General features: G+C 45.6%; 1 protein-coding gene across 1 annotated transcript in view; it reads right to left on the bottom strand.

Moving 5' to 3' along the window:
• The window catches only part of LOC135829070 (uncharacterized), a 44,412-nt gene that overhangs the window by 4,460 nt on the left and 24,374 nt on the right, over window positions 1-15,578 (bottom strand). Inside the window, exons 5-6 of the mRNA XM_065341476.1 lie at window positions 15,029-15,316; window positions 5,916-6,047 (exon numbers count right to left, since the gene is read on the bottom strand). Coding sequence (XP_065197548.1) covers window positions 5,916-6,047; window positions 15,029-15,316 — 420 coding nt within the window. The remainder of the gene's footprint in view (window positions 1-5,915; window positions 6,048-15,028; window positions 15,317-15,578) is intronic.

Genomic DNA, 15,578 nt, shown 5'->3' with positions numbered 1-15,578 from the left:
CATCCTCTTCGATTTCTGTGCAGAGTATCAGTTGTTCAGCATGGTGAAACACTGTATTTTTCCATTTTGGAGATGGAGGAGAGAGTGTCGAGTGGTTTGCCGTCGATGGCTGTGGCACCCGTGGACGAACTGTCAAATGAAGAATGGTCTGTGAAGGAACTGAACAGTTTTCTGCTGACTGAGGGTGCGTATCTGTCTGGAAAAAGAAGGAGTTGTTGGAGCGGTAAGTTTTCCGCATTCAGTGGATATTTCGGATTACTGTAGTTTGAAATCTATTTTTCTTTTCTCTACCTTCTCTCCTCTGTTGATGTAGAGAACACTTCTCTGCGCAGAACCCTGATGCTCCTAGAACTAAGAAGGGCACCACTTCCTCGTGTGTACCGTCATCATGCCCAACATTTCATGCGTCCTAGTGGATTAGTGATGTACCTGTTTCCCAGAGTGAGTACCACACCAGGCTTGCTCATCTCAAACGCAGGGGCAAGTCACCGACGACAGTGAAGAGGGAGCTGATGGAGTAGTACTAGTGAAGAAGCCCATGGATAGTGTCCATGAGTTTTACTTTGGTAGCTAGGTGCATATTGTGGAAGTCTGTCATATCGTGCACACAGCCACAGCTCGAACTCAGATGGTGTTGCATATCGGCTCAATTAGAAAGAAAGACATTTCATGGCTCATTTTTGTTCTGGTCCTTTCGTTTATTTTGGCTGGTTTAGCATTCTGCTTTGGGCTATATTGGACTGTTTTGGTTGCATGTGTAGTTTGCACATGATCCAAGGAACGGTTACGTCATTGTCATGCGTTATCTTTTGTTTGCGCGCATGCTCATATGCTGCCATAATGTTAGTCTTTTTCTTCAGTTTCCAGTTTACCTCGTCATGTCCGGTCTTCTTGTCTGTCCGTCTCCGACTTGTCAAAAAATAATGTAAAACTTCAGTTCAGTTTCGTTGTTGTGTGTGGCGGGTCGGATGGGCAGGGAGGCTGGGCCCCTGACGCCTGGAGAACATGAGCGGGTGCACAAAAGATGACATTCTTCGCACGCCTCAGCGATGAGGCTGCGTCTCTGTGCACTTCAACATCAGCAGCTCAAGCAGCGCCAGCAAGCAGTCAATCTTCCTTGAATAGCGAAGACAGGGATGGGTCATGCCTAATTCTCAAGCTCTAGAGTCTCTTGGCAGGGCGTTCCGCGTCTTCGCAAAAGCAAGGATGAAAGTCGTCATCGACAAAGTGTTCCGAGCACAACACTGTGAACGATGTCGCAGCACTGCGGCCCTCTTCTCGCCAGATAGCCAGGATTCAAGAGTGTGGAATGCCAGCATCACAAGGGAACGCATGGAAGGACAAGTGGGTTTCTTAGACTAGAGTTGATGGTTGCTGCAAACAAGAACCCAACAGTGGTCCTTGGAAATCATTTCGGAACTTCTTCCTTCAGAACTAAAAAAAAACTTCAAATGAAAAAGGTTGGAAAGTACGAGGTGATTTGTAATAATTTTACATGAAAGTAAAAATGGCTATCATTTCGTTACCCTGGCGAATTTTGAAGTGTGCATGGTCTCATTCTGTCACTCTGTATGTCCTCTATCCACGTATGGACTTCTTGATCGAACACCACAAACATGAAAGACACAGTGTGGGGTTGCTTTGCATGCATTTTTCACCCAGAAAAGTGTGTAAAATTTTTTACAAGTCGGTAAAATAGGGTCTAACATCAACAAATATGACCTAAATGTGTCAATAAGCTTGCAATGGGAAATCAAGATACATCTGAAGCAAGTCACATGCAGAGAAAGCAGACTGGTTTTGCAGGTTGCCCAACGTATTGGTTTCTGTACGTCGTCAACTGAGGTTCAAAACGGTAGGATATCTTTGACCGCCTGCCGGCATTGTAGAGCATGAGCACACAGACCTTATCTTGCTGCTCCATTTCTTTCAACTTGCAGTGCATCCTCATGCGTGAAATAACCACACTAAGCGAAGATACCATCCATGATGCGCGCACATACTGACAATACCGGGGCTTCCATACTCTCCAAGACAAGTGCAGTGACTCCTTCACCTGATTCATGTACTTCTGTGTTGGAAGAAGACTGCAGACCACCCTCAATGGGTGCTCCGCCGTCAACAACCAACATACATTAATGCCGCATTTCCTGCATTTGCACTTTGCCATCGTGAATCTCTACCAGCACTTCTGAGGTAGCAAGCTGAGTTTCATATGTAGATCTACTGAATAGCTAATTATTTACCTGCATGCCATAAGCATCAGCAGCTTCGGACTTGGATTTGAATCACCTTTCATGATAGTTGAGTGAAAGACACCTTTTGTCAAAATTGTAGGTTCTGACCTTCACCTTTTTGGCTAATCTCTTCTTCAGCCCTGCTACTTTGACGGTGTGACAGACTCATTGCTGGCATCGGTGACCAGCCTAGGGTTTCCACCTGCCGTATAATATGCTCGCTGGCTCTTGGACGTCCTTCAAGCATCCATTGACGGATATTTTACCTCATTGACCACAAATTCACGAATTTCGATCCATGATTGATATCTCACAAGGCCGTGGAAGAAGACAATTCCGCTAAACGCTGCTGATGCTTACAAACTACAATAATGTCAACTCACTTGTCAGTCGAACTAACAAAAACACTTCATGGGAAGAATGCAATCGCCCTCAACAATGATATTTTACTCGATTTGTAAAATAATATGCCATGTAAAATTTTTACAAATCACCTCGTACATACATGAACATCGCATCAGGACCGTGAAAAACACAGGAAACTTGATCACGTCCTGCAGCAAACCATGCATGCTGGTTGCATGCCAAGTGGTGCAGCGCGTGCACAGCGTGCCCCGTCTCGACCCCTCTCGCTTATTGTGCAAAGGGTCTATTGCTTCAGCTTTGCTTCACTGCTTCCACCAAGTCTTTCACATTTTCTTTGGCTACGAGCTCAGCGTCGCTTTTCAGGATCATTCACGTTGACATCAGGCAAATGAGCTGGGTGAGTGACAACCCTGTCATCGAAGCCTTTCTTTCCTCTGTGTTCTGCCCAGTGCCAGTGCCAGTGGTTCTGGTTCAGTTTTGTAGTATGTGGGCGACCATCACTGAGTGACCTTCTCAGCTTCAAGCTCACATGTGTTTTTACCATACACACATTTTGAGCCGTGGATGCAATCGAACACTCTGGCTTTTCGCAACATGACATTTCTGTACTCCAGTGGTACTCAGCAGCACCCACCTTGACCAATGACTGACTTTGTGTGTTTTTTACCAGTTCACTCGCTTGTGCAATTATAACATTGATCGGCTGCAGATTGGTACAGTCACTTCGTGGTTGGTCCTATAGGAAGGCACCTGCCAGGAAAGAGGCAGGACTCATCGAAGACGAAGCGCTCGCAACAAACAATAGCACTCGAAATATCTCGTAAGATTTAGGGCCTATCGCTTTGAGCCACAGCGCTCACCGCCTTGCCTACTTCATCAAAGTGAGCTCTACATGTTCGTTGACCTCTTCACACTACACAGAAGAGCGAAACAAGGATTATGTCTTAGCATTTCAACTCCAAGAGCAGACCATTACCAATGCGAGAGAGAAAACTACAAAGGGCTTTGCTTTCTGTCGCATCGTCTCTCTTGCATGCAACTAATGAGAAAACCGTGTACTTACCCTCTCATTAATACGCGAACTATCAAACACGTCCTGTGCTGCATGCTGATCAGGTAGCGCTATGTGTTGTACAGTGTACTCTCAGTTGACCTGCCCCCTTTCGAACCCAGACGATCTTTTCGGGATTGGTCTATTGATCATGCCCCAAGGGTCTTCCTTCCTACTCCTGGCTCTGGCCGGCTAGAAAATTCAGTGCTTTGTTTCGAGTTGACTCGATCGAGTCATGTGGAACTACTTGTTAGAGTAGTCAGCTCGTCCACAATAGAGTCATGCATGAGGAGTACCGTTAGATATTGGCGTCCGGTTTTGTACAATGCTCTTCATGGTCCTGTAACAGTCGGCATTCTTTGTTGCCATGGGACTTAGCTTGTGCACATTGTCACTGTGCTCACATTCCCCTCTTCGGTCCTATGTAATCATGAACCTTCCAAGTTGAAAGGCTGTTGGTTTGCGCACTGGAAATGTGTTGGAGCTAGGTCTCGGGTGGCTGAACGTATCAGTAGCCTGTCAGTTTGGTGCCCTATTATCGCACTTTCTGAATGTTTATCATCTTGTTACAGTCGTGGATAGTTGCTGCATAGCTCGTTCTGATGCGTTTCTTCTCTTTTTCTTCGTTTCTTTGTCTTTTGGCTTTTGAGACTCTTGCCTTCTGCCCTTGCGGCGGAAGCTTGGCTTTTTGGCTCTCTCTCTCTCTCTCTCTCTCTCTCTCTCTCTCTCGCCTTTGTTCTTTGCTTTCATGGTTTATTGCAGTAAGTAAGCGTTTTGCTCGTTGTTTTACTTGTAGCGAGATAACCATTACCTCCAGGTGTGTACCGGAGAGAGTTCATTTGTTTGCCACTTGGCCACATACCGCAATTGGTGGCAGCGGTGGGATTCGAATCCATGCCTCCGGGGAGACTGGAGGCCAAATGCACGAACGACATGCACCAGCCCCCCCCCCCCCCCCTCCCTCAATTAAAATATTGAATCAGCTACACCCTGTGGAGTGTTCTATCTGTATCACTTACTGTAAACCCAGACCAGTTTAAGTTCACGATTGACCGGCACAGACAAATTTGAACTTACAGAAGTTTGCGATCGGAGTCAATTTCCTCAGTTTCTTTACTACAGTTACTACAAGGGTCAAGGACCTGCATGCACTATGCAAGAGTTTGTCGCAGAGACGTCAGGCGAAATAGCACGTCATAGTACATTTGAGATCAGCGGGAAGAAGATGACGACGTCCACTAATTTCGTATCTGTGCACACGAATCTGCTGTGTGTGTGACTCTGTGTGTCAGCTATGATATCATCTTCTGTGGTTCCATGCCTAGCATGTACGTCTGAACCATCCTGCAAAGTTTGAATGACGTAGGTTGAGCGATCGCTCCGCGAAACATACTTTTTGAAAATCTCTTCATAGTATATCTTCCACCATTGAAATTTCGAATTTCTTCCAGAAAAGTGCTGAGAGGGGTGGCTTGCAACCTCGATATGGCTTGTTCCAGGCATGCTTTGGAGCCATCTTCTGTTGAAGTAGTGGCGGGGATCTGCCCTGCAACTGCTACAACAAAAAATGATTCGATCTGAGAAAGGGTGAGACCGCGAATCTCGGTTGAATATTGAGTATTTCAAGCCTTTTCACGACGAAGATGGAGTTCTTTTTGGAGATGGACATCGCGGCAAAGGACATGGTGTCCGACTTCTGGCGTCTGGTGAAGCCAGGGATCATTTGTCCAGTCAGGTCGGCAGCCTAACCGTCGGTAAGCTTGTGTTTGGATCCTGTTCTGCTCGATGTGGTAGATCACAAACAATTTGATATCGCACAAATTGATCTCAGCATCGTGCGTACGGTATTTTATATTCAGAAAATCCCAAAGTGTCTCTGTGTGGCCGTCCTATGCCACGAGAAACTCCAATCAGGCTCCTATGTCCTCTGCCTTCATGATTGAATGTCCACTTCGTTTGAACAACGAACACAACAATCGAGGACGGCTTTGCAATGAAAAATACAACTATACTGGAGCTGAAAAAAGAAGAAAAAACGTGCTCAGGATGAGACTCGAGTACACGCATACTCTCCCAGCAGGTGAAACGCAAATTTTTGTGAAAAATGCGTGTCGCCGACTGACCAGTAATTTCGCCTGACGAGTGCAGTCAACAATAAAACAGGTTGCCACACATACACACACACCCACAGTCCCACCCACACACCCACCCACACACACACACACACACACACACACACACACAGACAGACAAAGACCCACCATCACAGCGAGCACCATGGTATGATTCGTTGTTTGTGTTATCAGTACAGTTACAGCGGTAAGATCCCTCGGTATTGATGCAAGGGTTTTTTCCACAGTCGTGAAAACCATGCTCGCATTCATCATACTCATCTGAAGAAATATATTGGCGATAGCAACAGCCACAGCGACAGCAACAGCAATAACAACAGCTTATAGGCCATTCACACGATGTGAAAATACTTGCACATGTGTGACCAAGATAACACTGGCAAACCGTGATTCAGTTCACACGGTGCTCGGCCACATTTTCAACCGTCAATTTATTTTTTTTACTAGAGCCACGTAAACCCGTCATGTGTGAGCCATGAATAAGGGGAGTGGTGGCGTGGTCTGGGATCCATATTGACCTCCTGAAAATGCCGGGAAATGTTACATTTTGAATTTTCCTTTGTTCAAGCAGTGCATTTGCAGTACACACTTTGAACAACGGACACTTTTCCTGGCGTGCAAAGATAATCACGAGCAAAAAGGCCTCGGCCAAGATAAAAAAAATCAGTTGCACGCGGGAGTCCAAGTTTATTGTATCCGAGTAAATATCCTAGGAAAACAGCACGATAAAAGTGAGTTTGCACGTCGTGTGAATGGCCTATAAGACAAGCTGGAGAGAATCCAGCAGGAAGCCGCAAGATTATGCCTCTGCCTCCCTCCTACATCCACATTAACCCTTTGAGGACGAAGGACGAATATATCCGTTTTTTAGGTATAGCTGGATTCCTAAAGACGAGTATATCCGTTTTTGAGAAAATTGCAATATCGGTATATTCTTAGGTGCTTGAAGTCACTCATATGTTGCTCAGACGAGAACGATCTGATTCTTCGTCAAGGTGAGACATATCGCAGTCGATCCGCGTCGGTCCCGTGGAGATCCGGCCACATTTGAGCATACTCAGAGAACGCACCGATCGAGAAGTTATTTGGAATTAGAAACTAACTTGTTACTTTGTTGAGAGTGCCAATGGCACGTAACCTGTCAAGTGTCTCCTTGTCTGAGGCCCTCGGCATTATCTTTATGAGCAGCGATAGTGAGGGTGAACAGTGTGATCCTTTTTACTTTTCTGAGGATGACAGCGAGGTCGATGTTTGCTAAATTCGTGGCGATACCGCTGACGTATTTGAAATTGTAATGAAAGTTTGAAAATACTGATATTCAAGGCGTTGTTGATCACACTGGTGGCGATGATGAACCGGAGCAACCTGACAATGGAGTGGGTGAGATATGTTGCAGTCGATTCGCGCCGCTCGCGTGAAGAACCGGCCACATTTGAGCATAAGCTCGAATTTGCTGATCGAGAAAGTAATTAGAATTTGAAAATTTGTTGACAGTGCCGATGGCTCGTAACTTGTCAAATGTCTCCTTGTCTGAGGCCCTCGATGTTATCTTCATGACCAGCGATAGTGAGGGTGAACCATGTGATCCCTTTGATGTTTCTGAGGATGACAGTGAGGTCAATGTTGGCGAAATTCGTGGTGATAATGCAGGCGCAATTGAAATTGTAGAGAATGAAAATTTTGAAAATACTGATACTCAAGGCGGTGGAAAATCGCAACATACACCTATTTTGAATTGACCATTCTGACCTCTATAATGGAAATATGATGTAGAAACTTTGGTTTTTGTTGCCTACAGATTTCTATGTCTCGTTAGAACCAAATTTTATGACACTAGATCAAGTTTTGAAAATACTGATTTTACGCCTGAAAATGGTAGCAATCCAGGTGGTTTTGGGCAGTCCTCCACTCTGACCTTCCACACCGCATGAAGTGGCCCATTCTCTTCTCCCCCTTTAAAGTTAAATACATAGTGTTTGCTCACTCCATCCACTTCAATTACGCCCTGCTTCATATTCTAATGCTCACAACCCCAAATCGTGTCAATACAGGCTATAGCTTTCTGCATACTCACACTTGCCATTTGCCAACTGCAAGAACCGACTGCTACCTGGGTTCCCCTGTGTATAGATTTCTCCATTATTTCAATGGAATCCCATCAACATTACGCGATATTCAATCAACAGTTTTGTCAACTTTAAACCAAAGGTATCACCCTGCTGCTTAATTCAACCTGCTCATGCATGAGCCACGCTCACCCGTACATCTAGTTTCATCACTGCTAACTATGAAATTTCCACATTATACTAACCGTTTCCCTGGCAAGCCTTGATCCGCGGTGCTGGCCACGTCATGGTGAATGCAAACCCAAAATGCACTCACCTGCATGCCCAGGTTCAGAACTAAATTTTATTGTCACTTCACATTGGCAGATTTCACGATCTATGGCTTGTTGGAAAGATTTGGATCTGATGAAGACACTACGATAGTTTCCAGCTCAAAAGACACGCCAGGAAGACTGCTACATTCTCTCCAAGTCCCCCTACCATGCCTCAAAATTGCAAGACAACATCTCGCATTTTCTATCGTCTCCTTACTCACACTCAAAGGATTTTCATGATTCAAACTGCAAAGGAAAGCTGAGATTCAAGCGCTTCTTTTGATACTCGAGTCGCATGCGTTGCTCTCAAGGGAAATCCCCAGCATGCACGAAGTGACGAGCAAAAGGTTCGAGTCGATCGCCGGTAAGCAAAAGTTGAAATTTCCAGCTATTCACATCGTCGGTGCTCGGCCATATATTGCCCTGTCGCAAAGATCGTTCCATCAGCGGAAAGCTGAGTCCAATAACTTTCCAACGATGCATCATTCATGAGAACCACTTAACTTAGAACCGTTCAAGTTGGAATGCTGTTAGAGTGTGCACCCAAGACATGCTAGACTTGATAGCCAGTTAGTTGTAGAACGACAGTACTGTCCGTAAGTTTCGTGCAATGTTATCGCATGAGCTGATTGTCAAGTAACTGAATCAGCGTAAAACATGATTCAACGAGCAAATGCACATAGCGTGCTCCGATAGCGCACTGCAATCCAGCAAGGTACACATGCTGTGCATGAACTGAGAAGTAGGTAAGGCCTGATCCACATTCATACCCACGCCGTCTATCTCAGCGCCAAATAGATCCTTTTTTATGTAGTGTTGAAACGATCTCACCGGGTACTTGTTAGCTCGCTCGCCAGAAACTCGGCTTGTTTGTGCGGCCAGCTCGTTTGCACTAACGAACACCGTACACCGTACTCCGTACACATGGCAGTACACATCGACCGGGGAGTCGTAAAATATTTTACGACTCCCTGGTCGATCGAGAGTCCAGTCCCGCGCAAAGTGAAAATCACTCGCAGTTACAGTGACGGTATGCCTGCACGACACTTGAGTTGTTTCAGTTGTCGTTGCAGCTTTGGTGGACTCTACTGATGTCTTGTTCCACATCTGCTGACCTGTGGTAGGATATGCTTGGGTCACCTCTCCATTCGAGTGAAAGTTACGCTCAGTCGTTTGGAAGTTTTCTCTGGCGATGCAGCGAAGACCAGGGCTACTTGCTATCTTTGCAAAATGGTCTATTCTTACAAAGGCTACTCAACGACGGCGCTGAAAAGACATCTCGACACAAAACAGCAGTCCGAAGTGAAGCAGCAGCAACCCCAAACGCCGGCGGTGATAATTTGAACCAGCTGAAAAAATCGAACTTGGAAAAAATATATTCAAAAGATCATATTTGCCTCATCCATCGTTAGCTCGCTCGATAGCTTGCTCGTTAGTGGAACTGATCGCTCGTTTGTTATAGATACGCTCGTTTCAACACTATTTTTAAGTTCAAATGCTCGCAGCATCATGCATGCTTACTCTGTGAAGGTAAACGACTGATGTTTCAAATATTCGGAATACCGTATTATCTCTAATATAGGCATGTTGTGTAACTGTAGGTGACATTTACGTTTTGTTGTTTATTTCATATTATTAGTATTTATTATCAGAAGTTGGTTGCTCCAACGAGGAGCACACGCTTCTTGCCGAACTTGACACTTGACTGACTCACGACTGCCATCCGGAGCACACGAGGAGCACGTCGCACCTTCCGCTCGGCAAACCTGAAAGAAAGCACCACTACCTGCTCAATACACAGTGTTTCGGGGAATTCACCCCTCATCAGTTGAGCTTGAGTAGGCTGAGGAAGATCGTGCCTGAAAAGCACCACTTATATGCTGCTCTCCAGGCCAAACCATCACCAGGGATACAAACTTACAGAGACGCTTTGTTTCCAGTGCGACAAACACCACGTGAAGCCCCAGGTAGCAGCGTGAGTCAGAGTCACTCATGGAGTTGTGCTAAACAGACGTTGAGAGCCAGTATAGCTATTCACAACGCTGTCACCAACATCTAGTCGCACATCCGCGTGAGGGACAACAATACGAACTTAGAAGTTGCGACTTCGGCGGTACTAGTCATGAAGTTGGTTGCTCCAACGAGGAGCACACGATTTTCACGCTTTTCAGGCACAATCTTCCTCAGCCTACTCAAGCTCAACTGATGAGGGGTGAATTCCCCGAAACACTGTGTATTGAGCAGGGAGTGGTGCTTTCTTTCAGGTTTGCCGAGCGGAAGGTGCGACGTGCTCCTCGTGTGCTCCGGATGGCAGTCGTGAGTCAGTCAAGTGTCAAGTTCGGCAAGAAGCGCGTGCTCCTCGTTGGAGCAACCAACTTCAGGACTATTACCGCCGAAGTCGCAACTTCTAAGTTCGTATTGTTGTTCCTCACGCGGATGTGCGACTAGTTGTTGGAGGTAACAGCGTTGTGAATAGCTATACTGGCTCTCAACGTCTGTTTAGCACAACTCCATGAGCGACTCTGACTCACGCTGCTACCTGGGGCTTCACGAGGTGTTTGTCGCACTGGAAACAAAGCGTCTCTGTAAGTTTGTATCCCTGGTGATGGTTTGGCCTGGAGAGCAGTATATAAGTGGTGCTTTTCAGGCACAATCTTCCTCAGCCTACTCAAGCTCAACTGATGAGGGGTGAATTCCCCGAAACACTGTGTATTGAGCAGGGAGTGGTGCTTTCTTTCAGGTTTGCCGAGCGGAAGGTGCGACGTGCTCCTCGTGTGCTCCGGATGGCAGTCGTGAGTCAGCCAAGTGTCAAGTTCGGCAAGAAGCGTGTGCTCCTCGTTGGAGCAACCAACTTCAGGACTATTACCGCCGAAGTCGCAACTTCTAAGTTCGTTTTATTATCAGAGTCTAATCAATTCGTTTGTCGTTGTCAGCTTGTAAACGAGGTACTGCTTGCCTTGAGTCAACAACACGGAATTCACGAGTTACGATTGTTCTTACTACTACGTTGCATGTTGTTTGTACATTTACAATCACGTACATGCAGCTTGGCAAGTTGTGTCACGATGCAATGCATACCAATTTATTTCACTACGCGTATTTCTCGTAACACATGAATTCTTACTTCGTACGTGTTTAGGTCCGGTCTTGCGTGACAGAGGTAGTTACTCTTAGTAAGCTTTCTCCATGATTGATTCTAAGAAACACGGACATTGATTCTAGCTTCGAACTGTTTCTTCTTTGGCTGCCTGTTCATTTTGTTCTCAAACAAATCCTTCGTTCAATGTGTTTATATTTTCGCGCTCTGCAGATTTGTTTGCCTCGCGCTCAGCTTTGTTTCCTTTTTTTGTCAACTGCAGTATTATGACGTGTGACTTGTGTACACACGTATCACATGACCGTTTGACTGCATGCGCTAGGCACGCTCTAGGCTAGTGCATTTGAGCGATCGTAGCGATCCGCTTTCCTTCCCGTTTTCGTCTTCTCCGCTTCTTTACTCAGTCAAGTCAGTGTCGCTGCACTAGTCAGTGTCGCTGCACTAGTCAGTGTCGCTGCACTAATCAGTGTCGCAGCACTAGATTTTGATGCGCAGCTGCATGCTGATGCAGCTGCCTTATTCTTTCGATGATCGTCTTTCCAATTTATACTAAATCTACTTTACTCAATCTGCGGACAGCATGCTGTTTCGTTCTTTTTGAACTCATCAGCGCAGCACAGAGAAAATGAGGCCGAACCTGATAGCAATGGAAATAAAAATTTCCAATCAGGCCCGAACGTACCTTGCCAGAGTGCTCAAACTGACAAGTCAGTGAGCTCTGCATAACGCAAACAGCAAAGGCACTACCCCACGCAAGAGTGCTCAACTGCTACAAGAGCAGGAGCGAAATACTCAATCTGCGGACAGCATGCTAAATCGCTAAATCTACTTTATGTATTCTCTCACCCACGTTTGCAACGGTTGTCGGTTGTAGCATGCCAAGGGTTGGATGCAGGGGTGGTTAAGGGGTAATCCGTAATTATCGATCTTTTTCACGAAACGAAAAAGTTGAGTTATGACCCACCCCCACCCACCCACCCCCCTGAAACGAAAAAATTAATTCTTGACTTGAGACTTTGTGCAGAAAATGATCTTGATTGGCTGTTAAAACACACACATATCCTTCGCATGCAAGCACTATTAACCCTTGACCGGCAAGTAATAGTTACTTTTGTATATGAAATCCACTACTCAATCTGCGGACAGCATACTGTTTCGTTCTTTGTGAACTCATCAGCTCAGCACAGAGGAAATGAGGCCGAACCTGATAGCAATGGAAATAAAAATTTCCAATCAGGCCCGAACGTACCTTGCCAGAGTGCTCAAACTGACAAGTCAGTGAGCTCTGCACATACATAACATTTTAGAAGGATGCCAATAACTCACAGCGAGGCCACATTTTGTATGATTGAGCAAGTCAGTTATGTTTTCTTGGAAGTATAGTAGTACTACTTCTTGACCATGGAAATATTTATTTTCACCTACCACACACATACACTGCTAAATAATTGGCACCTCTACGTCTAAACACAGGAATAGTACACATGCAAATCATCGAGTTCCGACATTGACATGATACTGCCAAAACAAGTCGACTTCGGAGCGGAAACAAACACAATAGCTATCACAGACTTCAGTGGTCGTGCCTCGCTCGGAAATGAGAGAAGCATCGCCCCAGAATCGCTGTCGGAAAGCTCCGTAAGGTCGCACGCACGCCGCGCTGCGCTGCCATCAATCAGGCACGTAGAAAGTCGATGGCCTAAATTTCCGTCTCTGGAAAACTGTCGACACGGGGATCACTCTCCATGGCTTCCCCACCATAAGCACGATCAGATTCTTCCAGGTACATTACGACGACATCGTCTTCAGCGGCTGGCTCTCCCCATATTTGCATGAGAATTTACTTGGCGTGTGCCCCGCTCTGTAATTTGAAATTCTCTTGCATCGGCGGCTGGAACGAAGTATTTATCTATCTGTCGTCGGTCCCAGAGCGAATGACTGCTAGGTCCTAGTCGGAGAAGTCATCCGAGGACGAAAGGAACTCACGACTGCACTGAGTACAGAGTGGATCAGTGCATCCATGCAGCACTTGCCTGGCCGCGCGACTTACTGTCGATCTACTTCGAAGTACACAATTGTATGCATGCATCAATGCATGCAGTGCGCGTTGATTTTTCCGCTTTCGATGTTTTTTCAAAACGAAACCGGTCACTACCCACCCACCCATAAACGAAACTTTTTCGTTTCGTGAAAAAGATCGATAATTACAGATGGCCCCTAAGATAGTGCAGTGACAATTCAGTAACAAGCACGGTCCTTTATTTTTTCAATGTACCTCCGCCCTGTGCTATTACTGTAGACGTTCCTTTATTGGAGACTGTTCCATTAATATTAGTGGTGAAACGAATGTCAAAACCTAGTAACCGAATATTCTTTGGCTTATCGAACGAAGGTACGAATATTCTTTTGGTAACAGAGATGCCATCACATGCCCTCCTCTCAGTCATTTGATGGATATTGTCATTATTATTAGGTATGACAAATGGTAGTGCCACATTAAATGCACTGCCACATAAGGCTACTTCGAAGTTCATACACATTACGTGCAACATTGGCAGTCCAGTATGCACATACATGTGCAAACATGGAGTACAAAGTCACAGGCAGGCTGCACGCACTGCACTGTATTGTGTTCGGCGTGCTTGTATGTACATGCACTGCATTCGAAGTGACGTAACAAACAATCGAATGTGACTTAACCCTTTGGAGTCCATGGTTCGATTTCGAACCATGGGCTTTTTGTATGCATGTGTGCGCAGTCAAACTTTCGGTTCTCATCCAAATCTTGACCAAATTCAACAATCGAAGGGTCTAAATGGTAGAGAAAACTCTCAGCTATCACCTCAAACAGATCCGAAGTCTCTATGGTGAGGTTTGAGTGAGCGGCGAGCGATCAAACTTTTCGAATTTTCTGCGCTGCGTGCTGCGAGTCAGCAGTGCGTGAAAGAAAGGGATTTTCCCAGCTTCATGACAGGCGGCACGTGCCAGGACCGGCGCGGCGCGAAATCACGGCAAGGTAAGCTTCTACTCGAAAAAAAATTGAACAGTTCCGAGCTAGATTCAGCGAAATGGCTACAGGAGACCGATTTCGTCTCAGATCTGGAGCTGGACTCGCGTTTGGGCGCGTTGTGGCGGACAATGAATAGTGCTCTTGGCGAGTTTGGGCAAATTGTATTTCTCTCATCAAGAGCTTTCCAACGAGCCCAAGATCTTCAAAATCGGTGAAGAAGAACCAAAGTTATGTTGGAAATGAAGTCCGCATTTTCGTGACTGCCACACATTCTGCGGAAGCAAAAAAGTTACGGACTCCAAAGGGTTAAAGGATATTCGAATATGACAAACCGAACGAATGTTCGAATATTCGTTTCACCACTAATTATTATTTCAACCTCATTTCAGAGGTTGGTGCACCGCGCGCGATTGACCATGATAACATGTACATGTACATGCATTGTGCGTACATATACTACCGCGCGGTGTCCTTTATTGGAGGCCCGGGTGGGGTGGTTTTCAGAGCACTTCACAGTGAGAACTTCACAGTGAGCACTTCACAGCGTACTTATAAAGGAGACTGAGCCCTTTATTTTTTGAATGCCACCCCAAGGTGTTCTATTATTGGAGACGTGCTATTATTGGAGACTGTGCTTATATTAGGGATAACGCGGTATTCGTTTCAGCTCTATGATTGGAGTAGGGTAACAAACGTACTAGTACTGATAGACCAGTAATGTTAACAAACATACTAGTACCTGATCGAACTCTCACCAAAACATGCTGTCAGATAGAGATGAGTGGCATCACCGTCAACCAAAACGGCATCGTACCAACTTGAGTTTTGTCCATAGTGCAAAACCTTGCTGGGATCAGCAGTCCAGTACTGGTAATGTTTGTTGTTCTTCATCGTGTTGTATGCCAGGTACTTATAAGCACATGAAGATGAGTGGAACCTATTCTCAGGATTGAATAATGATCCAGAGCCGCACTGTTCTTTGGCAGCTGCGAAGTTCGGCAGAGCATCGTAAACGCTCAGTAGAAAACCACTGCATTCTGCTCCTGGATACGCAACAAGAACAAGAACACCTCTCTATATGGTGTAAATCTCACTCCATTCCCTCGTATTGGCCACAGGCCATAGTGAGAATAAAGATTTGAAACCATGTGTGAGAAGAAATTGTTGCAAGCACTCCGCTCTTCATTTGAGCTCTGGATTACTTTCACAAACAACTTTTGTATGTTCACTGCATTGTTTCCTCTTTCGAAACCTCATAATTGTTGTCAATATGAATCCTTAGACATAGTCATCCATTACCCGGCA

Source organism: Sycon ciliatum, chromosome 13 (genome assembly GCF_964019385.1).
Source record: "Sycon ciliatum chromosome 13, ocSycCili1.1, whole genome shotgun sequence".
Taxonomy (NCBI): domain Eukaryota; kingdom Metazoa; phylum Porifera; class Calcarea; order Leucosolenida; family Sycettidae; genus Sycon; species Sycon ciliatum.
Note: the sequence above shows the minus strand (reverse complement) of the source record. Positions and strands in the feature narration are given on the sequence as shown.